This window comes from Pan paniscus, chromosome 3, assembly GCF_029289425.2.
Source record: "Pan paniscus chromosome 3, NHGRI_mPanPan1-v2.0_pri, whole genome shotgun sequence".
NCBI lineage: Eukaryota > Metazoa > Chordata > Mammalia > Primates > Hominidae > Pan > Pan paniscus.
The window spans coordinates 25,491,457-25,513,860 of record NC_073252.2 but is presented as its reverse complement, the minus strand read 5'-3'; the positions used below and the strand labels follow the sequence as shown (position 1 = coordinate 25,513,860).

Sequence of the window (22,404 nt, the reverse complement as noted above, 5' to 3'; positions counted from 1 at the left end):
AAAAAAAAAAGAAGCCACCAGGAAGATAAACAACTGGACCTCTACACACGTGAAATACAAAGCAAAAAATGCATAGAAATTGAAGAAAAAACTGACAAAATCACAATCACAGTGATCATTAATTTCCTCTGAAAATTAACAGATTAAATAGTCAGAAAATAAGTAAAGGATATGATATGACTAACAACCTTCAGGTTAGCAGACAGAATTTTGTCCTCATTCTTTTCAAATACTATCCTCTAAATAGGCCATATATAGGATCACACAGAAATTACTAACAAATTGCAAAACAGAATTTACACAGGCCATATTCACAGATCACAATGCAATAATGCTGGAAAATAACAATGAACAGTTTCTTAGAAATAGTAATAATGGACAATTAAAATAAGCTGACGTAGAAATTTTAAGATCAAACAAAATACTTCTAAATTATTCCTGTCAAAAAGAAAGTCAGAAAATATGAGTATGTAAAGCAGAGCCATAGAGTACCACCTGTGCAACCCGTGATTTAGCCAAAATGATACCCAGAGGAAAGTATGAGGCCTAATATGCATTTATAGGAAAGCAATATAGCATGAACATAATAGGAGAAAAGAATAATGATGGAAAACATAAATCTATAAAAGAAAAAGCAAACAAACTAAAAGCCTGATCTATAAAATAAAAAGGCAATTATCTGGGGAAAAAGAGCATAAATAATTAAATAAATAGAAGGACCAATGCTTAACCATAGACAAATCTTTGGCAAGCCTAATGAGTAAAAGGCTCACTAATAAATTGAAGGAATTTAAAAGAGACATATCATGGATACAAATTTTTTTTTTTTTTTTTTTTTTTGGTGAGACAGAGATTTACTCTTGTTGCCCAGGCTGGAGTGCAATGGCGCGATCTTGGCTCACAGCATCCTCTGCCTCCCAGGTTCAAGCGATTCTCCTGCCTCGGCCTCCCGAGTAGCTGGGATTACAGGCATGTGTCACCACACCCAGCTAATTTTGTATTTTTAGTAGAGATGGAGTTTCACCATGTTGCCCAGGCTGATCTCAAACTCCTGACCTCAGGTAATCCACCCACCTCAGCCTCCCAAAGTGCTGGGATTACAGGCGTGAGCCACTGCACCCAGCCAGATTTTTTAAACATACTATATATTTTTTATTTTATTTTTGAGACAGGGCCTTACACTCTTGTCACCCAGGCTGGAGTACAGTGGTGCCATCTTGGCTCACTGCAACCTCCACCTCCCAAGCTCAAGTAATCCTCTCACCTCAGTCTCCCAAGTAGCTAGGACTACAGGCATTGGCCACCACACCTGGCTCATTTTTGTATTTTTTGTAGAGATGGGGTTTCGCCATGTTGCCCAGGCTGGTCTTGGACTCCTGAGCTCAAGTGATCTGCTAGCCTCAGCCCCCAAAGTGCTGGGATTACAGGTGTGAGCCACCATGCCTGGCCCATATATTTTAAACACATACAAATATCAGAAAACAACTATAATAAACTCCCATGTTAACTCAATTATTACCAATTTTTTTGCAAAACTGGCTTTATTTATCCCTCCTGGTCCACACCACCAATATTTTAAGGCAAATTACAGAAATCATTTCATTTAACTCCCTAAATACTCAATACGCACAGAGGGAATTTTTTTAATTATAAGAGAATTCTAATAAAATGCTATACTCATAAATTTAAAACTCAAGAATCATGGAAAATTTTAAGCAAAATAAAAGTGCCTAAAACTGGTTCAAGAAGATGTAGAAAACATAATCATTTACCACAAAAGAGACTGGGAAAGCAATTAAAGCACTACTCCCTAAAAATGAGGTCAGGTGGAGGGCAGGCCTAAATTGTTTTAGAAGTGAATACAACCAAAAATGTAAAATATAGTTCTACCAAAATATTAAAATAATTTCAATGTTATATATTTTTTAAAAACTGGAACACTACTAAACTCATTTTCCAAGGATAACACAAAACCTAAAAATCAAAACCAGTCATCCCAGAATAAGCAAAAAATTCATAGCAAGACCCTGTAGTATACATTTGCATCCCTAATGCCTAAAACTGAGCCTTAATGAATAATCATATTTCATCTACTTTTTCCTCCGCTATGGTATCTGTAAATTTTTTTCCCTTCTCATTCTGGAGAAAAGGTAATTATAGACTCTACAGAAGGTTCTAAATACTCACATGCTCTCCATTCATCAGGATGTTTAAAAGGAAATGCTAGACCATTATCAATTGCAGCTATTTTAATAAGGAATTCTTCATCATCAATCCACTTTGATTCCTATAGAGTAGAAAAATGATATGTTGATAAAAGAACCTATATAAATATTCCCAAAGGATACGGTGAAACCCCGTCTCTACTAAAAATACAAAAAATTAGCCGGGCGTGGTAGCGGGCGCCTGTAGTCCCAGCTACTCGGGAGGCTGAGGCAGGAGAATGGCGTGAACCCGGGAGGCGGAGCTTGCAGTGAGCCGAGATCGTGCCACTGCACTCCAGCCTGGGCGACAGAGCGAGACTCCGTCTCAAAAAAAAAAAAAAAAAAAAAAAAAAAAAAAAAAAAAAAAAAAAAAAAAAAATTATTGAGGTTTAAGAACATATTCTCTCGGATGAGCCTATAAAAATTAACAATGTTACCAGAAAAAGTACAAATTCACACAGGAATGGAAGAGACTGAAAAAACAGTGTATTTCCTAACCACTATTTTTTAAAATTTGATATTATACCATTACTCAGTAATGGTTTCAAGTTTTTTCTCTTTAAAAGGCTTGAAAATATTGTGACTTTAAAAAGTGATGTTCTAGATAATTTACTGCTAGATTCATTGCTTAAATGTATGATGTAAAATATTACTAATTTTTTTAAACACCTTAATAAAATCACCTTATTAAGACCTAGTCTTTCTTAGGGTCCCAAAGAAATAAATCAAATGCAAAATGTTTCTAAATGAAACTCCTTCAAAGACCATAATTAAATATAATAAGATCTAGTAGAAGGAACCTCAAGATATTCTTGAATGTAGGTGTTATTTTTTGGCTGTGTCCCCACCCAAAATCTCATCTTGAATTGTAATACCTGTAATCCTTATGTGTCAAGGGCGGGACCAGGTGGAGGTAATCGGATCATGGGGGCAGTTTCTGCCATGCTGTTCTCGTGACAGTGAGTGAGTTCTCATGAGATTTGATGGTTTTGCAAGCGTCTGGCATTTCTCCTACACTCATTCTCCTGCCACCCTGTGAAGAGGTGCCTTCTGCCATGATTGTAAGTTTCCTGAGGCCTCCCCAGCCATGCAGAATTGTGAGTCTCTTTTCTTTATAAATGACACAGCCTTGGGTATTTCTTCATAGCAGTGTGAGAATGTATTAATACGGTAGGCCGTTCCTAACTTCTGTATTCTTCCACAACAGAAATAAAGATCTCAGGAGAAAGAGGGTTTTCATGTTAAAGAGTATTTCTGCGGAAGGTAATTTATCAAGCTGAATTATCTTTAGAGGTAATTATTGTGAATATCTGTTTTATTTTACCACGGTGGTTCACACGGCTCTGATGTTAACTTCATATTTTTGGAATTGCTTTACTTAGAAATTAAAACAGAATAAATTTAAAAGTGTGTGTTTTTTAAAGAAAAAAGAAGAGTATTCTGATTAAAGATAGATGGCCATTACTAAGTGGCCTAGATACAATAACAAAAAGTAAAACAGAAAATTTTTAATTTAAAAGCACTACAGTGAAGGCTGATGTGAGGTACGCCAACTTTATTTCTTTTAGTTTATATCAAATGTCTTACACCTCACTGAAAGTGCACAAAATACTTAGAGCAAAAGAATTTTCAGCAAAATCTAACAGCTCAAGATATACAAATAAAATAATTTGGGGAGCTTATGTTATTTAATTATCTTTAATTTTTTTTATTTTTTGGAGACAGGGTCTTGCTCTGTCACCCAAGCTAGAGTGCAGAGGCACAACCACAACTCACTGCAGCACTGACTTCCTGTGCCCAAGCAATCCTCCCACCTCAGCCTCCCGAATAGCTGGAACCACAGGTGCTTGCCACCATGTCCGGCTAATTTATTTCACTTTACTTTTTCTACTATCTTTAAGTCTTTTATCCTTAAGTGGTGCTTTAAAAAGATTTTTTTTTAATTCTTTGTAGACACAGGGTCTCAGACTCCCGGACTCAATCAATCCTCCCACCTTGGCGTCCCAAAGTGCTGTGATTACAGGCATGAGCCACTGTGCCCGGCCCAGGAGCTTATACATATGAGCATTTATGTTTGTATTTTAAGCCCATTTCTGCTACAACTGCCATTTATTATTATTTTTACTATTCTTTCCTATTTACAACTTTATTAAGGTATAATTTATACACAATTGACTTCCTATATTAACAAGTACAATGTGATGAGCCTTGACATATGTGAAACTTCCACGCCAAAGTTTCCTTGTGTCCCTCTGCAGTCCAGCCTTCCCTCTACCCCAAGACCAGGCAACTACTGGTCTGTTTTCTGTCACTAGAAACTAGTTTGCATTTTCTAATTTTTAAATATAAATATAATCATACAATATGTTCCCTTTATGTGTAGCTTCTTTCACTCAGCATAATTTTAAGTTTCATCCATGCTATTGTATCGTTTGTTCCTTTTTATTGCTAAGTGCTATGAATATGTATTTTTAAATATCCTTGATAAACATTTAAAAGCACAAACTTTTAAAAATGATGCAACAGCTTTAAGTCATTACTTGAGAACATAAATTATAAATATTGAAGAAATATTTTTAATCACTTAAAACTTTCCCAAATGTACAAACTGTTTTAAACTTGTAAAAGTATTTTATAAAAAAAACTTATGTAAATATCTAAAACTTCAACTTGGTACTCAAAGTCGATAGCAATTACTCTAAAATCTATAACTCTCATTATCAGTGTTGAGGCTCTATGCAGTCTATTATATATGTTAAAACTAGCGTCTTATAAATAGCAAAAGTATTTAATACTTTTTTTAAGTTCAGTGGACATGATTCGCAGGTTAAGCACACATGTTCCATTTATTAGGTAATATTGTATTATCTAATACTGAATGAAAGGACTCAGAAGAAAGTGAATTAGTAAAATACAAACATGGTGAACAAAAATCCCAGAAGCCTTTATTACATAAAAGCAAAATATGGGGATTCTATATATTTCTCAAACTCTAAAAAAGTACTAGGCAGGTATTATTCTTCTATTCTAATATGAAATAAAAAATAAAGCTGCCCAACAATTAATAAAAGAAAAAACAGAACTGGCTGGGTGTGGTGGCACATGACTGTAATCCCAGCACTTTGGGAGACCAAGGCAGATGGATTGCTTGAGGCCAGAAGTTCAAGACCAGCCTGGCCAACACGGCAAAATCCCACCTCTAAAAAAAAAAAAAAATCAAGAATCAAGAAATGCAATGTAAACAAGTGATGAAAATAAAAAGTGTGAGAAAAACAGAGAAAGTAGATTTAAAAACCAAGGATTAAGTGAAAGAAGGAGGAAATGGTGAAGAATAACTTAAAGTAATCTTTTACAGAAATTGAATATATATATATAATATTCACAAGTTATACACAATTATATACACGTGTGTGTGTGTGTGTATATATATATATATATAAACATATAAAATTGTAAATTTCCTTACCTTATGGTCAATTTCCTTTTCACATTTCTGCTTTTCGTATCTGACTAACCAATTATCATTGCCCCTGTCTTTCAAAACAAACAAGAAAATCTGTTACTTCATTTCTATGGACATCATGGCTTAATATCAATGAGAAAACTCTAGTGATCTCCTGATTTTTGAGACTTTCACTGGTTATCTGTAGCATATTAAAGGTCACAGTTTAACACAAAGAAACTAAAAAAAAAAAAAAAACATAAATGTGAGCTAACATTTATTGAATATTTTCTCTGGGCCGACATTGTTTTAAGTGCTTAGTATGTAATAATTCATGTAATCCTCAAAACTACCCTGTGAGGTGATACAATTATTAAATCAAGGTTATTAAAATCAAAGAGCTTTTCTTCACTTTAGGAAGAAAAAGCATTAACCCCCTATTTCTAGGCAAATTTCTAAGCAGGCTCACCTCATGTCAGCATAGAAGTAGTCTAGACTACAAATATATATATATAAATTAAGAAAGTAAATCTGGAAAATTATTTGATTCTTTTCCAAAAACTAAATAAGAAAACATTTTGAACCAGTGGTTCTCAAACTTCAGAATGCATCAGAATTACCTGGAGGGTACATTAAAACCCAGCCTGCCAGCACCCACTTGCAATTTCTGTTCCAAAAGGTCCAGCGTAGTGTCTGAGAAGATGCATGTTTAACAAATTCTCACGTAATGCTGACCCTGACAGTCCAGGGACCCACAATGGGGGAGCCCCTGCTTTGGATAATCTACATCAAGCTTATCCAACCCGTGGCCTGCAGGCCGCATGCTGCCCAGGATGGCTTTGAATGTGGCCCAACAAAAATTTGTAAACTTTCTTAAAACATTATGAGATTTTTTTTTATACTTTTTTTTTTAAGCTCATCAGCTGTCATTAGTGTTACTGTTTTTATGTGTGGCCCAAGACAATTCTTCTTCCAGTGTGGCCCAGGGAAGCCAAAAGACTGGACATCCCTGGTCTATGTCATTGCTCCTTTATAGCACAGGAAAAATTAAGAGTTTAGTGTATTTATAGACTACACTAAGAGTTACATAATGTCAAAATAAGCACCTAACATAATTTATACAATGAAGCCTTAATTACTCACATTATGCAGATAACATTTCCAATATCTGACTTTGCCCTGCCCCTAGGAAATTCCTCCCTAGGGGACAGGAACTGATCTAGGAGCCTGCTATGAGTCAGAATCTATCCCACACAGGATGAATTCTGCCCAGGAGAGTGAATACTACATCTGCTTGCCAAGACAGACAGAGAAAGTGGCTTCAAGACTTCTGCAACAAAAGTTTACCGCTTTGATTTGGATAACAAGAATATAGTTTGAAAATGAACAAGATTTACGTGAACAAATGAGAGAACTTCAATACCTGTATTTCTGATGATGTAATCCAAAATAACTAATCTTTCAAATTGTGACTGAAATTGTTTTCTAATATTCTCAGGCAAAGGGTCAGCTTCAAATTTCCTAAGCCAATATTCAGCCTCCTTGTAACCTTCAACAAATAACTGAAAGGAACCAATCTATAATTTTAAGAACTATAGTTAGAAAAGAAAGTACAAGAACAAGGGGATTAATATTTATATTTCTCAGCAGTACCGTCAAAAAATATGTCATGTAAACACAATAAGAAGACTTAACACTAATTTAGATAAGCCACATTTATCAAGAAAACCATTTTTATACACTAATTTTAAATAATCACATAAAGAATACATAGCAAATAAAAAATGCTTACCCCTAGACTTTCAAGGAGCATAGCAGCTTTTTGGGAAAATTTAAAAAAAGAATAAACATGTGTCTTCAAGGTGACACTCTGAAAAAGAATACTGTTTTTCTAAAAATATTCATTAAGGTGCATTTAATTATGGAGGCCAAATTTTAAACCTATCCTGCTTATTCAGTAACAGTGCAATTTTATCTGAACTTTTCCAGATTCTTTTTATGACATAAAATACAATAAATAATTTTTTTCTTTCTTTTTTTTTTTTTTAGTTGTTAAGACTCTTTCTTTGAATTCTAAATAAATTATTTTATTTTAAAAATAGGATGAGGCCAGGTGTGGTGGCTCACACCTGTAATCCCAGCACTTTGGGAGGCTGAGGCGGGTGGATCACTTGAGGCCAGGAGTTTGAGACTAGCCTGGCCAATATGGTAAAAACCCTGTCTCTATTTAAAATACAAAAAATTAGCCATGTGTGGTGGCACATGCCTGTAGTCCCAGCTACTCAGAAGGCTGAGGCAGGAGAATCGCTTGAACTCGGGAGGCGGAGGTTACAGTGAGCCAAGATTGCACCACTGCACTCCAACCTAGGCGACACAGCGAGACTGTCTCAAAAAAAAAAAAAAAAAAAAAAAAAAGGACAGATTCCTTAACCACACAGATTAAATACCCAGTCTTAAATTTTAAAGAACGAATCTATTAATCATAATATTGATAGTGGTTTTAAAAAAAGTCCTTTCCTTGAAGATATGACCATTTAAGAAGGCATTTTTGTTACTAAGATTACTAGTTAATAGTAAACAATTTGTTGGAGAAGGAAATACAAATTTAAGTAGCACGTGACAAACAGGTAATAGGTAACCCTAGTTTGCTTCAAAAATACAAACAAATCACCACAAAGAAAATCTGCTTTTTATTCTAACACTTAATGTTTTTGTTGTTGGCATGAAATTTTCATGATTTCCTAAAAGTGTTCTTTAAAATACTTATAACTAAGACCTAGTACTCATAAATATGGAAATAACATCCTCCTTTAGTCACGCTTATTTCAGCATGTCTAAGGAAGAACAAGCCTTTTAAAAACTTTCAAACTTCCTGCCCACTTTGAGTAAAATTTATCTTAAAAGTTAGGTTAACGATGAATTCCTACTGAAATTCTTTTTATCTAGATAAATGTATGGAAGCAAGAAAATCATAAGCCAAATACATTTCTAAAAAATAAGTCTTAAAGCTTTTTCTAGAATGCCTTTCCCATTAACCCTCTCTACCCTTGTTTAGCTGGCTGCTCATCATCCCTCAGGTTTACTTAAAGGTGATAAGAAAAAAGAAAATCTAATGTGTAGTAAGTAAACATAGCTGCTGCCATTTACTTAACCTTTACTATGTACCAAGTCCTTGACATGAATTTCTTAGTTTTCTCCTCACAACAACCTAAGAGGTAGTTTTTGTCATTCTCATTTTATAGAAACTGGGGCTTAGAGTAAGGAACTTGGCCAGGCACAGCGGCTAACACCTGTAATCCCAGCACTTTGGGAGGCCAAGGCGAGAGGATTGCTTCAGCCCAGGAATTCAAGACCAGCCTAGGCAACATGGTGAGACTCTATCTCTACAAAAAAAAATTTTTTTAAATAGCCAGGTATGGTGGTGTGCACCTGTGGTCCCAGCTACTCAGAAGGCTGAGGCAGGAAGATTATTTGAGCCCACGAGGTCGAGGCTGCAGTAAGCCCTGTTCACAACACTGTACTCCAGCTGGGGCAACAGAGTGAGACCCTCTATCAAAAAAAAACAGAGAGAAAGAGCAAGTAAAGAACTTACCCGAGGTAAGTTCTGGAATCAGACCTAATCCCAGCAAACTAGCAAAGAGGCTGGGATTAGGTCTGATTCCAGACCTGTGGTTTTACCCATTACTTTATAAGCCTTTCATGCAACCTCTTCCTGGAAACACCTCCCATCCCTCTAAACTGGGTTAGGCATCCATCTATCCTCTTAGAGCTCCCTAAACTTACCGTCATCTCAACAGCTTTATATTACACTGAAATTACCTGTTTACTATAAGCTCCTGGAAGATGAAAAATCTGTGCCATAATATCCACAGCTAACAGCACAATGCCTGGCTCCTAGAGCTCAGGATGTATGTGCCCAAATGCCCTCTAAATACAGCTTATCAGAGAAACTTACCTTAGGAGGGAGTCCTATCCTATGAAACTTTCTACCCACTTTTGGCACTTTTTCTAAAGCATACTTTTTGCCTCTTGATTTTGCACGGTCAATCGCATTATAGTTAAATGTCTCACTGACAAGCCAAACCACCTAGAAACATACAATTCAGAAAAATGGTTAGAATTTGCATTATAGTATCTCTTTTCATATACACCATGAAACTCACTCTAATGATGAAAATTAGCAAAGTTTAACCCTGTAATAAAGGCCCCAGAGAATCTAAAACAGAAAAGCCAGGGAATTTTGCAAAGCCTTGTTAAATGAAGGGCACATATTTCTTTCTGAGAGTGGTATAAAAGCCTTTTAAAGGCCTAAATTTGCCAGTGGTCAAAGTAACAGTATTGAACTGTAGACTTAGGAATAAACATTTTAAGGAAGAAGGCTTCAAGGAAAAATTTAGAAAGGATGCCAGGTTAGCTGGGTGCAGTGGCTCATGCCTGTAATCCCAACACTCTGGGGGGCTGTGGCAGGTAGACTGCTTGAGCTCAGGAGTTTGAGACCAGCCTGGGGAACATGGAGAAATTCCATCTCTACTAAAAATACAAAAGCTGGCTGGGTGTGGTGGTGATGCCTGTATTACAAGCTACTCAGGAGGCTGAGATGGGAGGATCACCTGAGCCCAGCAGGACAAGGCTGCAGTGAGCCATGATTGCATCACTATACTCCAGCCTGGGCACGAGACCCTGTCTCAAAAAAAAGAAAAGAACAGAAAGGATGTGGGTGTCAGGCGCATGATGGTATGTGCCTATAGTCCCAGCTACTCAGGAGGCTGAGGTGGGAGGAACACCTGAGCCCAGCAGGATGAGGCTGCACCTGAGCCCAGCAGGATGAGGCTGCAGTGAGCCATGATAAAGAGAAAAGATGGGGGTGCCAGGCACATGATGGTATGTGCCAGTAGTCCCAGCTACTCAGGAGGCTGAGGCAGGAGGACTGCATGAGCACAGAAATTTAAGGCCAGTCTGGGCAACACAGCAACACCCTGTCTCTTAAAAAAACAAAACAAGAGAAAAGAAAAAAATTTTGTATAAAAGCTGAAAGGACAATACGAGTCTTTAAGCACATTGGTTATCTCTGCCTTCAATAGGATCTCTGGATCCCCTGATATTTTCCTGCCTTCTGAATGCTAGTTCTTTATCCTCTTTTTGTTAGCATCATCAGATCTCACAGAGACAAGACACATTCCTTTAAATACTTTGTGGATCTACACTACAATCAATTTACTAGTTACCAGTCACTCATGACTCTTGGACTACTACCAAAAAAGGGGCTCCACTTTAGGTTCTATCATTAGGAATAATTACTGAAATATTCAGATATAAGCAGGTTGTAAATTAAAAGTCCATGGTTAAAAATAAAGTCTGGCTTACCTTTGTTTTAGGTACAATGCTCAGATGAAGCTTGTTGTCCACAAGATAGGCACCCGCTTCGGAAAGGTACCCCTGATTAGGAATCAGGCAGCCTCGGCCAAAGCAGCAAGGGCAGCAGACCTTATGGACATATTTGGTCCATTTTGGATTGAGTTGACCATAAGGCTCTTCTGATTTGGGTTTAAACACACCAATAATTTTCTAGAGCAAAAAAGTAAAAATCTTATTAGACTTTTTACATATATAGATAATCATCCATAAAATGCATTCTAATAAATTGTTCTCTACTGCTTCCTACCACAGATGTGGGCATAAATCCTCAAACTATTAAGATGATTTATAAACCTCAACTATTAAGAGATTTAGTTCCAATCACATTTTCATATTCATTCTTATTCAACAATCTAAAATCAAGACCAGTTTTCAAACTGTGCTCTGACAAACCCTGGGAAGGTGGGGGCAAGGCTCCAAGACCCCATGCCACTTAATCAGATTAACTCTAATTTCACCTGTTTTATATTGCTGGACTTCCAAGTTAAGAAACAGTTTCACTGGGCTGGGCACGGTGGCTCACACCTGTAATCCAGCACTTTGGGAGGCCGAGGCGGGCGGATCATGAGGTCAGGAGATCGAGACCATCCTGGCTAACATGGTGAAACCCCATCTCTACTAAAAATACAAAAAATTAGCCGGGCGTGGTGGAGGGCACCTGTAGTCTCAGCTACTCAGGAGGCTGAGGCTGGAGAATGGCATGAACGAACCCAGGAGGCGGAGCTTGCAGTGAGCGGAGATCGCACCACTGCACTCCAGCCTGGGTGACAGAGTGAGACTCTGTCTCAAAAAAAAAAAAAAGGAAAGACTTTCACTGATTTTTAAATGTTTCAAAACCGCCATTCTAGGTCAAACAGTGTTATTATTCACTATCTATTAAATATCCACATTACATGTTTGCTGTTTACTTTCCCCACATTAATGTACATTCTAATAAGGCAAGGACTTGGTTTGTTAGGGCTGCATTTCCAGTAGTCAGAACAGTACCTGATGAACAGTAGACATCCAAGTATTTGTTAAATTAACTAATCCAATGACAAAAACCACCTCTAAAATACAAAGATAATGATAAGATACAGTGTACATCCATGCTGTCAGATTCTCCTACCCTAATTCTTTTCCAGCTATTTTTTCAGGAACCAATTTAAAGTAAACTCTTGGCCAGGCGCTGTGGCTCACACCTGTAATCCCAGCACTTTGGGAGGTGAGCAGATCACTTGAGGTCAGGAGACCAGCCTGGTCAACATGGGGAAATCCCGTCTCTACTCAAAATACAACAATTAGCTCGGCGTGGTGGCGAGCGCCTGTAATCCCGGCTACTCAGGAGGCTGTGGCAGGATGATCGCTTGAACCCGGGAGGTGGAGGTTGCAGTGAGCCGAGACTGTGCTACTGCACTCCAGCCTGGGCGACAGAGTGAGAATCCATCTTAACAAATAAATTGATTAAATTCTCTCCTATTAAAAAATCTTTTTTTGCTCATGAATGTCTAAAAGTCTCTGTACTCTTATTGTTTGATACAATATATTCATATTCAATTTAGAAGCTGAATTATCCTTAGACAAGAACAAATATTATTATAATTTTAAGTATATAATTGCTTTATAACACAATAAATATAATGCAATAAGGTCTGAGTCACTAGTAAAAAAGTCAACAAGATCAAATTAAGAAATCAAGCTTAGAATAAAGATTGAGAGATTGACAGTACCTTCAAATACATTTTAATCTTAAAAAAGGGACTATGCTTTAAAATCATTTTAAAAATAGAACTTCTATCTTTGCAAAAAAAATTGGGTGAAATTATAAACATTATTCCCCTGGAGAAAAGAACTGCTCATTATGCATCATTCAGAAAGCTTTTAGAAAAAATAACATATTTTTGAAAAATTCTAGACTAAGTGGAGCAAAGTGCCACATCAACTTCTCTTTTCCACTTTAGAATCATCCTGTGGTTCATTTCACTTTCACATTCCAATACTTTCAAGCTTCAGATTGCTGAGCCTCCTTCCCCTGGTAAAATGCCAGAAAAGGTATTCACATACCTTTGAAAAAAAATCAAGTACTTTGGAAATGACATTAAACAAGTTTTGAAGGTTTAACCTTCCACTGTGTTTGGCTATTAAGGTTATAGACTTCCATAAGATAAGGACTTGTGAATATATATACTCAAAAAGGCTACAGCTGAATGTGGGTATTCAATAAATGCTTGAAACCAAGTATAAAATAACAAAATAGCAAACTGTGACTTGAACTGATTAGCTCTGTTTCTAAGCACTAGAGTGCTTTAGTAAAAGCAAAACATTGAGGCTGGGCACAGTGGCTCACACCTGTAATCTCAACACTTTGGGAGCCAAAGCCGAGGTTTGCTTGAGCCCAGGAGTTCAAGACCAGCCGGGGCAATATAGGGAGACCACCGTCTCTACAAATAATTACAAAAATTAGCCCAGTGTGGTGGCACGCAACTATGGTCCCACCTACTCAGGAGGCTGAGATGGGAGGATTGCCTGAGCCCAGGTGGTCAAGGTTACAGTGAGATATGATTGCACCACTGCACTCCAGCCTGGGTAAGAGAGGGCGACCCCGTCTCAAAAAACAAACAAAAACTGACCTTTATTTTGGAAAAGAGGTTACAATCAGACTTAATAGGAAAATATCTTTAGAAACTCACAATGATTTCATATTTAAATTAGTATTTACCAAAGTTTCCATTACATATAATAGGTCTGTGAAATTCTCACCCTCTTAGGATCCTTCACAAAGTAACTTCCACTTGAACCTTGAGAGATTCTTTCTGGAAAAATTCCAACTTCTATTGCTTGCTCTGCTCTCAGCATAATATCAGCAAATTCTGGGTCATCCAAGAATGCATTCATCTCTGAAGTACCAGTAGTTACTGCATTAAGAAGAAATACCAGCTATGAGAATGCTCATGATATGGACCTGTAATATCGATTAGCTTGCTGGTATCAGGATATAAGGTACAGAAAAATGTAATCAAGATTTGTATAGACTGCTCTAATCCTCCTTCCCCCCACTGCCTAACAACCCCCACTTCTCTTAAATTTCCAAATAATAACATGGGGGCGGGGGCGGGCACAGTGGCTCACGCCTGTAATCCCAGCACTTTAGGAGGCTGAGGCGAGTGGATCACTTGAGGTCAGGAGAGTTCAAGACCAGCCTGGCCAACATGGCAAAACCCCGTGTCTACTAAAAATACAAAAAATTAGCCAGATGTGGTGGTGGGCACCTGTAATTCCAGCTACTCGGAAGGCTGAGGCAGGAGAATCACTTGAATCTGGGAGGTGGAGGTTGCAGTGAGCAGAGATTGCGCCACTGCACTCCAGCCTGGGCAATAAGAGCAAGACACCGTCTAAATAATAATAATAACAACAACAACAACAACAACAACAACAACAACAACAACATGGGAGGAAGTTCACTGTTCATTAAAATAATACTAACACCTCTCATTTCTTTGAACTTCGGTCCTGCAATGATTCTATCATCCATCCTACTTCATCCTCTAGTTCCCCAATCATATCTCGGATTTTGTCAATACCAGTAACTGCAACCTCACCACACTTTCAATTTCAAGCACCTCCTGTCTTCCCAGTTCAGTCCCTCTGGCACTCCGAGTCCAAATACTCTTCTGCCCTACTAGAACCTACAAAGGACTGCTCCCCCACGTCACTGGAATTCTCTCCCTTCATGTCCTTGCTTCCCTCCTCCTTGGCCAGCTTAAATTATGCTGGGTCTTCATAAAATCAACTCTTTCTTTCTCCCTTCATCATGGTCACCTGCAAAACTCCCAGTCCTGGTTAAACCCAACTGTCTACCAACTCCATGCCTGCACCAGGGCAGCGGAATTAAAGAAATGCACACGAGCCAATTTCTCTCCTCAAATTCCCAGCACCTCCTCTTCCATCCTCTCTCTCAGGAGAGGATCTAGCTTCCTATTTCATTAAGAAATAAGCAGCAATCACAAAATACTACGACCAGCCCCCAGCACTGCATTTATTACCCACTACTTAACTTTGGAATGGCCCAGGTTCCATTCACAGTCCTCTTCTCTCCGTTACCAACACTGGTGACTCCCAAATTTCTAATTCAAGCCTGGACTTCTGCCCTAAACTCGACTACTGTATTCAACATCTCCACTTGGATGCGTAATAGACATCTGAAACTTCACTACCCAAAACTTCATTCTTCACCTTTACCACGCCTCCCAAAGGCTTCATCCCTATGTTTCCCATATTGCAGTTGCTGGCACCTCCAAATCTTCCAGTTGCTTAGGCCAAAAACCTTATAATCATCCATGATCTCACACGCTTACCCTCTACATCCAATCAGCACGTTGTATTGGCTCTACCTTAAATAAATACCCAGAATCCAACCACCTCTTGCCATCTCCATTCCTTCCACATGATTCAGGTTACCATCGGCTCTCACCTCGATTATTCTAAGAGCCTCCTATCTGGGCTCCCTCTCTCACCCAGTCCCTCTCTATACCTAACAGAGAAGCTAGTAATACTTTTTCTTTGTAACTTTTAAGTTCAAGGGTACAAGTGCAGGTTACATAGGTAAACTTCTATCTTGAGGGTTTGTTGTACAGATTATTTCATCACCTAGGTATTAAACTGGTAAGAACAGATACTACACTTGATCTTAGCCAAAAGACCGAGAAGCAATCACCCAGGTATTAAGCAATCACCCAGGTAATCACTAGGTATTAAGCCTAGTACCCATTAGTTACTGTTCCTGACTCTCCCTCCTCCTACTCTCCACCTTCTGAAAGGCCCTGGTATATGTTGTTCCCCTCTATGTGTCTGTGTGTTCTCATCATTTAGCTCCCACTTATTAGTGAGAACACGTGGTTGTTTGGTTTTCTGTTCTTGTGTTAGTTCACTGAGGATAATGGCCTCCTGCTCCATTCATGTCCTTGCAAAGGACAAGATCTCGTTCTTTTTTATGGCTCTTAAAACATTCTCCCTCTCCCTCTCCCCTCTCCCCTCTCCCTCTTCTTTGCACGGTCTCCCTCTGATGCCAAGCCGAAGTTGGACTGTACTGTCGCCATCTCGGCTCACTGCAACCTCCCTGCCTGATTCTCCTGCCTCAGCCTGCCAAGTGCCTGGGATTGCAGGCGCGTGCCACCACACCTGACTGGTTTTCGTATTTTTTGGTGGAGACGGGGTTTCACAGTGTTGGCCAGGCTAGTCTCCAGTTCCTGACCGCAAGTAATCTGCCAGCCTCGGCCTCCCGAGGTGCCGGGATTGCAGACGGAGTCTCGCTCACTCAGTGCTCAGTGTTGCCCAGGCTGGAGTGCAGTGGCGTGATCTCGGCTCGCTACAACCTCCACCTCCCAGCCACCTGCCTTGGCCTCCCAAAGTGCCAAGATTGCAGTCTCTGCCCGGCCATCACCCCGTCTAGGAAGTGAGGAGCGTCTCTGCCTGGCCGCCCATCGTCTGGGATGTGGGGAGCGCCTCTGCCCCGCCACCCCGTCTGAGATGTGAAGAGCGCCTCTGCCCAGCAGCCGCCCCATCTGGGAAGTGAGGAGCCCCTCCGCCCGGCAGCCGCCCCGTCCGGGAGGCGGGGGACAGCCCCCGCCCGGCCAGCCGCCCCATCCGGGAGGCGGGGGGCAGCCCCCGCCCGGCCAGCTGCCCCGTCCGGGAGGCGGGGGGCAGCCCCCGCCCGGCCAGCTGCCCCGTCCGGGACGTGGGGGGGTGCCTCTGCCCGACCGCCCCGTCTGGGAAGTGAGGAGCCCCTCTGCCCAGCCGCCACCCTGTCTGGGAGGTGTACCCAACAGCTCACTGAGAACAGGCCATGATGACGATGGCGGTTTTGTCGAATAGAAAAGGGGGAAACGTGGGGAAAAGAAAGAGAGATCAGATTGTTACTGTGTCTGTGTAGAAAGAAGTAGACATAGGAGACTCCATTTTGTTCTGTACTAAGAAAAATTCTTCTGCCTTGGGATGCTGTTAATCTATAACCTTACCCCAACCCGGTGCTCTCTGAAACATGTGCTGTGTCCACTAAGGGTTAAATGGATTAAGGGCGATACAAGATGTGCTTTGTTAAACAGATGCTTGAAGGCAGCATACTCGTTAAGAGTCTTCACCGCTCCCAAATCTCAAGTACCCAGAGACACAAACACTGCGGAAGGCGGCAGGGCCCTCTGCCTAGGAAAACCAGAGACCTTTGTTCACATGTTTATCTGCTGACCTTCCCTCCACTATTGTCCTATGACCCTGCCAAATCCCCCTCTCCGAGAAACACCCAAGAATGATCAATAAATACTAAAAAAATTAAAAAAGTAAAAATAAAAATAAAAGATTTTCCTAATTTCTTATTAGCTCTGACTCATTTGAGGCTGAATTCTTACTATGCTATCTAAATCAAAATTTTAATGTACATGTTAGCAATGCATAATAAAAAAACTCAAAACAGAATACAGCTTTTATATTATTGAACTTTATGTACAAAGTCATTTGATTTCAAATAAACATTTAATGTAAAAAAAAAAAAAAAAAACATACATCATGTCACTCTTTTGGACCAAGCAGTCCATTTATTTCCCATCTCACAATAAGTCCACATCATTATGACCCCCAAGACCCTTACCCAATCTCTAACCTCCACTTTACTTTTCTATTTAGCACTTACCACCTAATCTACTGTGTATTTATTTTGGGTGCTCCAAGAAACCAGGAAACTCCAAGACAAGAGAAACTCCAAAACGAGGACTTATTTCACTGCTGTATCCCTGGAACTTACAGAACTTATTATGTTCCTGGAACATAATAAGCACTTAATAAACACTTGCTGAATGACCTTGCCTTGACCACACCTAAGGGTTATTACTGGTCCTTTAAAATGCAGAAACTAAAAATGGAGAACTAAAAATAAGAGAACTCATTATATAACCTTTTTTATTTAGCACAATTGAAGTATGTATGAAGTATGTAACTTATCAAGTTTTCATTTCAAATAAATAAATCAAAATGAACTTTTTCTCTCTTGAGGATTAGAACTGTAAACCTAAACCTACCTATCTTTACCATATCTTACTCACTAACCAGAATATTTTCCAGAAAAAAATAGATGTTCACTGGCTGGGGTGCAGTGGCTCACGCCTGTAATCCCAGCATGTTGGGAGACTGAGGCAGGAGGGTCACTTGTGTCCAGCTGTTCAAGACCAGCCTGGGCAACATAGTGAGACCCTATCTCCACAAAAAATAAAAAATTAGCTGGGTATAGTGGCATGTACCTGTAGTCCCAGCTACTCAGGAGGCTAAGGTGGGAGGATCACTTGTGCCCAGGAGTTCAAGGCAGCAGTGAGCCGTGATCATGCCACTGCACTCAGCCTGAGTGTCAGAATAAGACCCTGTCTCAAAAAAAAAAAAAGAAACTTGAGGTGTTCACAAATTTGGTGCATTGAACCCAGCCTCAGGGCTTTTGGCGCTATTCACCCTTCAGGTCTTGAACTGGATGCCACTTTCTCTAAGTCTTCCCTGGCCCCTACATCTAGGGCATGGCTCCATGCCTCAATGCACAACTTTCCCCATCCAACCACATATATACAGTCTGTTAGGACCGTTTGTTTTGACTGTTTCCTCCATTAGGCTATAAAGCTGTAAGAGGATAGGGCAGGTGAACAGGCATCCATCTAATACAGGTCACTATTGTTTCCCCAAAGCCTTCATTTCCACTGCACCCAGTAGGCACTCAAAATATTTGATGAATGATGCATGTCTGCAATGGATGGAAAACAATGTATTATATGCACTGGTTGAGAAATACTCTCCAACACACCACCACTCACAGACTTTCAAAAGCTCACTTATGGAAAATGGTCAAAACACATGGAACATCTACTCTGCTAAAACCTTCCTCTAAACTAAATCAGATTATCAGTATGTTGAACCTAGATAAGGCAATACAGATAGTGAGAGGTGACAGCATGCGGGCAGCCCTTGCTCACTCACCACACCTCCTCGGCCTAGGCGCCCACTCTGGCCGTGCCTGAGGAGCTCTTCAGCCTGCCACTGTACTGGGGGAGCCCCTTTCTGGGCTGGCGAAGGCCGAAGCCAGCTCCCTCAGCTTGGGGGAGGTGTGGAGGGAGAGGTGAGGGTGGGAACTGGGGCTGCATGCGGTGCTTGCGGGCCAGCGCGAGTTCCAGGTGGGCATGGGCTGGGCAGGCCCCACACTGGGAGCGGCTGGCCTGCCCTGCTGGGCCCCAGGCAGTGAGGGGCTTAGCATCTGCGCCAGCAGCTGCAGAGGGTGCTGCTGGGTCCCCCTGGGCCAGCGCTGCGCTCAATTTCTCGCAGGGCCTTAGCTGCCTCCCCACAGGGCAGGGCTTGGGACCTGCAGCCGGCCATGCCTGAGCCTCCCCCCCCGCTGCCGTGGGCTCCTGTGCAGCCCGAGCCTCCCCAACAAGCCTCACCCCCTGCTCCATGGTGCCCGGTCCCATCAACTGCCCAAGGGCTGAGGAGTGCAGGCACAAGGCTTGGGACTGGCAGGCAGCTCCACCTGTGGCCCCAGTGCTGGATCCACTGGGTGAAGCCAGCTAGGCTCCTGAGTCTAGTGGGGACTTAGAGAACCTTTATGTCTAGCTAAGGGATTGTAAATACACCAATCAGCACTCTGTATCTAGCTCAAGGTTTGTAAATGCACCAATCAGTGCTCTGTATCTAGCTAATCTAGTGGGGACTTGGAGAACTTTTGTGTCTAGCTCAGGGATTGTAAACGCACCAATCAGCACCCTGTCAAAACGGACCAATCAGCTCTCTGTAAAACAGACCAATTGGCGCTCTGTAAAATGGACCAATCAGCAGGATGTGGGTGGGGCCAGATAAGGGAATAAAAGCAGGCTGCCCGACCCAGCAGTGGCAACCCGCTCACGTCCCCTTCCACACTGTGGAAGCTTTGTTCTTTCGCTCTTTGCAATAAATCTTGCTGCTGCTCACTCTTTGGGTCCACACTGCCTTTATGAGCTGTAACACTCACCGCGAAGGTCTGCAGCTTCACTCCTGAAGCCAGCGAGACCACGAACCCACCAGGAGGAATGAACAACTCCAGACACACCGCCTTAAGAGCTGTAACACTCACTGCGAAGGTCTGCAGTTTCACTCCTGAGCCAGCGAGACCACGAACCCACCAGAAGGAAGAAACTCCGAACACATCCGAACATCAGAAGGAACAAACTCCGGACACGCTGCCTTTAAGAACCGTAACACTCACTGGGAGGGTCTGTGGCTTCATTCTTGAAGTCAGTGAAACCAAGAACCCACCAATTCCGGACACATTTTGATGACCCAGATGGGACTATCGCCTATTGCCAAGCAGTGAGACTTGCCAAGCAGTGAGACCACTGCCCATTGCTGAACAAAGGGACTATCGCCTATCGCCAAGTGGTGAGACTATCACCAAGCAGTGAGACCATCGCCTATCGCTGAGCGGTGAGACTGTCACCTATCACCAAGCAGTGAGTACCATCGGACCCCTTTCACTTGCTATTCTGTCCTATTTTTCCTTAGAACGGGGGCTAAATACCGGGCACCTGTCGGCCAGTTAAAAGCGACTAGCATGGCCGCTGGACTAAAGACACGGGTCTCAGGCTTTCTGGGAAAGGGCTCTCTAACAACCTCAGACTCTTCAGAGTTGGGAGCGTTGGTTTGCCTAGAACCAGCTTCCACTTTTCCTGCACTTCTGGGCTGAACCGAGGGTTGACAGAGAGGAAAGCTATGCAGCTCCGCGGGTCCCAACAACAAGTTGGTTGACCCTGCGGCCATGAGCGGAACTCTCCAAGGCATGTCACCCAAGCGAGATTTGCCCATCTATCCTATCTATCCTGACCCTTACCCCCTGGGTCCTAGTGCCTGCCAGACAAACTTCCTCTCGCCTCTCTTCTCCGAGGTTAGTCCCGCTTCTAAAAATTGCTACCTGTGTCTGGTGCTCTCCTAGTTTCTCCTATAAAACGACTTCTAGTATAAACTGTTACCTTCTTTAGACACCCAGGCTCACCAATCAGAAAGACATAATTTTTGCCCGAAGTCCCATCGTAGTGGGGACTACCTGGAACTTTAGGATCCCTCCTCAGACTAATAGGCCTAACAAAAGCTATTCATAAAGCTAGGATATGGGGAGCCTCAGAAATTTTATCCTTCTTATTCATATAAGTGAGGACAAAAGGTGTCACTCTTCCAACCCTGGAGATCCCTTCCCTCCCTCAGGGTATGGCTCTCCACTTCATTTTTGGGGCATAACATCTTTATAGGACGGGGGTAAAGTCCCAATACTAACAGGAGAATGCTTAGGACTCTTAACAGGTTTTTGAGAATGCATCGGTAAGGGTCACTAAATCTGATTTTTCTCGGTCGGTCCTCCTTGTGGTCTAGGAGGACAGGCAAGGGTGCAGGTTTTTGAGAATGTGTTGGTAAGGGCCACTAAATCCAACCTTCCTCGGTCCTCCGTGTGGTCTGGGAGGAAAACTAGTGTTTCTGCTGCTGCGTCGGTGAGTGCAACTATTCCAATCAGCAGGGTCCAGGGACCGTTGCGGGTTCTTGGGCAAGGGTTGTTTCTGCTGCTGCGTCAGTGAGCGCAACTATTCCGATCAGCAGGGTCCAGGGACCGTTGCGGGTTCTTGGGCAGGGGGAGAAACAAAACAAACCAAAACTGCGGGTGGTTTTGTCTTTCAGATGGGAAACACTCAGGCATCAACAGACTCACCCTTGAAATGTATCCTAAGCCATTGGGACCAATTTGACCCATAAACCCTGAAAAAGAGGCGGCTCATTTTTTTCTGCACTACAGCTTGGCCCCAATATTCTCTCTCTGATGGGGAAAAATGGCCACCTGAGGGAAGTATAAATTACAATACTATCTAGCAGCTTGACCTTTTCTGTAAGAGGGAAAGCAAATGAAGTGAAATACCTTATGTCCAAGCTTTCTTTTCATTGAGGGAGAATACACAACTATGCAAAGCTTACAATTTACATCCCACAGGAGGACTTCTCAGCTTACCCCCATAACCTAGCCTACCTATAGCTCCCCTTCCTATTAATGATAATCCTCCTCTAATCTCCCCTGCCCAGAAGGAAATAAGCAAAAAAATCTCCAAAGGACCACAAACCCCCGGGCTATTGGTTATGTCCCCTTCAAGCTGTAGGGGGAGGGGAATTTGGCCCAACCTGGGTACATGTCCCCTTCTCCCTCTCTGATTTAAAGCAGATCAAGGCAGACCTGGGGAAGTTTTCAGATGATCCTGATAGGTACATAGATGTCCTACAGGGTCTAGGGCAAACCTTCGACCTTGCTTGGAGAGATGTCATGCTACTCTTAGATCA

General features: G+C 41.4%; 1 protein-coding gene and 1 non-coding gene across 3 annotated transcripts in view; both read right to left on the bottom strand.

Moving 5' to 3' along the window:
• The window catches only part of PI4K2B (phosphatidylinositol 4-kinase type 2 beta), a 45,247-nt gene that overhangs the window by 13,037 nt on the left and 9,806 nt on the right, over positions 1 to 22,404 (bottom strand). Inside the window, exons 2-7 of one of the 2 annotated variants that reach the window (XM_034958385.3) lie at positions 13,801 to 13,955; positions 11,011 to 11,211; positions 9,602 to 9,733; positions 7,070 to 7,223; positions 5,671 to 5,738; positions 2,188 to 2,287 (exon numbers count right to left, since the gene is read on the bottom strand). In XM_034958385.3, the coding sequence (XP_034814276.2) occupies positions 2,188 to 2,287; positions 5,671 to 5,738; positions 7,070 to 7,223; positions 9,602 to 9,733; positions 11,011 to 11,211; positions 13,801 to 13,955 (810 nt within the window). The remainder of the gene's footprint in view (positions 1 to 2,187; positions 2,288 to 5,670; positions 5,739 to 7,069; positions 7,224 to 9,601; positions 9,734 to 11,010; positions 11,212 to 13,800; positions 13,956 to 22,404) is intronic. The other variant, XM_034958386.3, reaches the window with a different exon arrangement.
• Positions 15,562 to 15,751, bottom strand: LOC112439767 (U2 spliceosomal RNA). Its single transcript, XR_003027998.1, has one exon. It is a non-coding gene; the product is annotated as a U2 spliceosomal RNA (small nuclear RNA).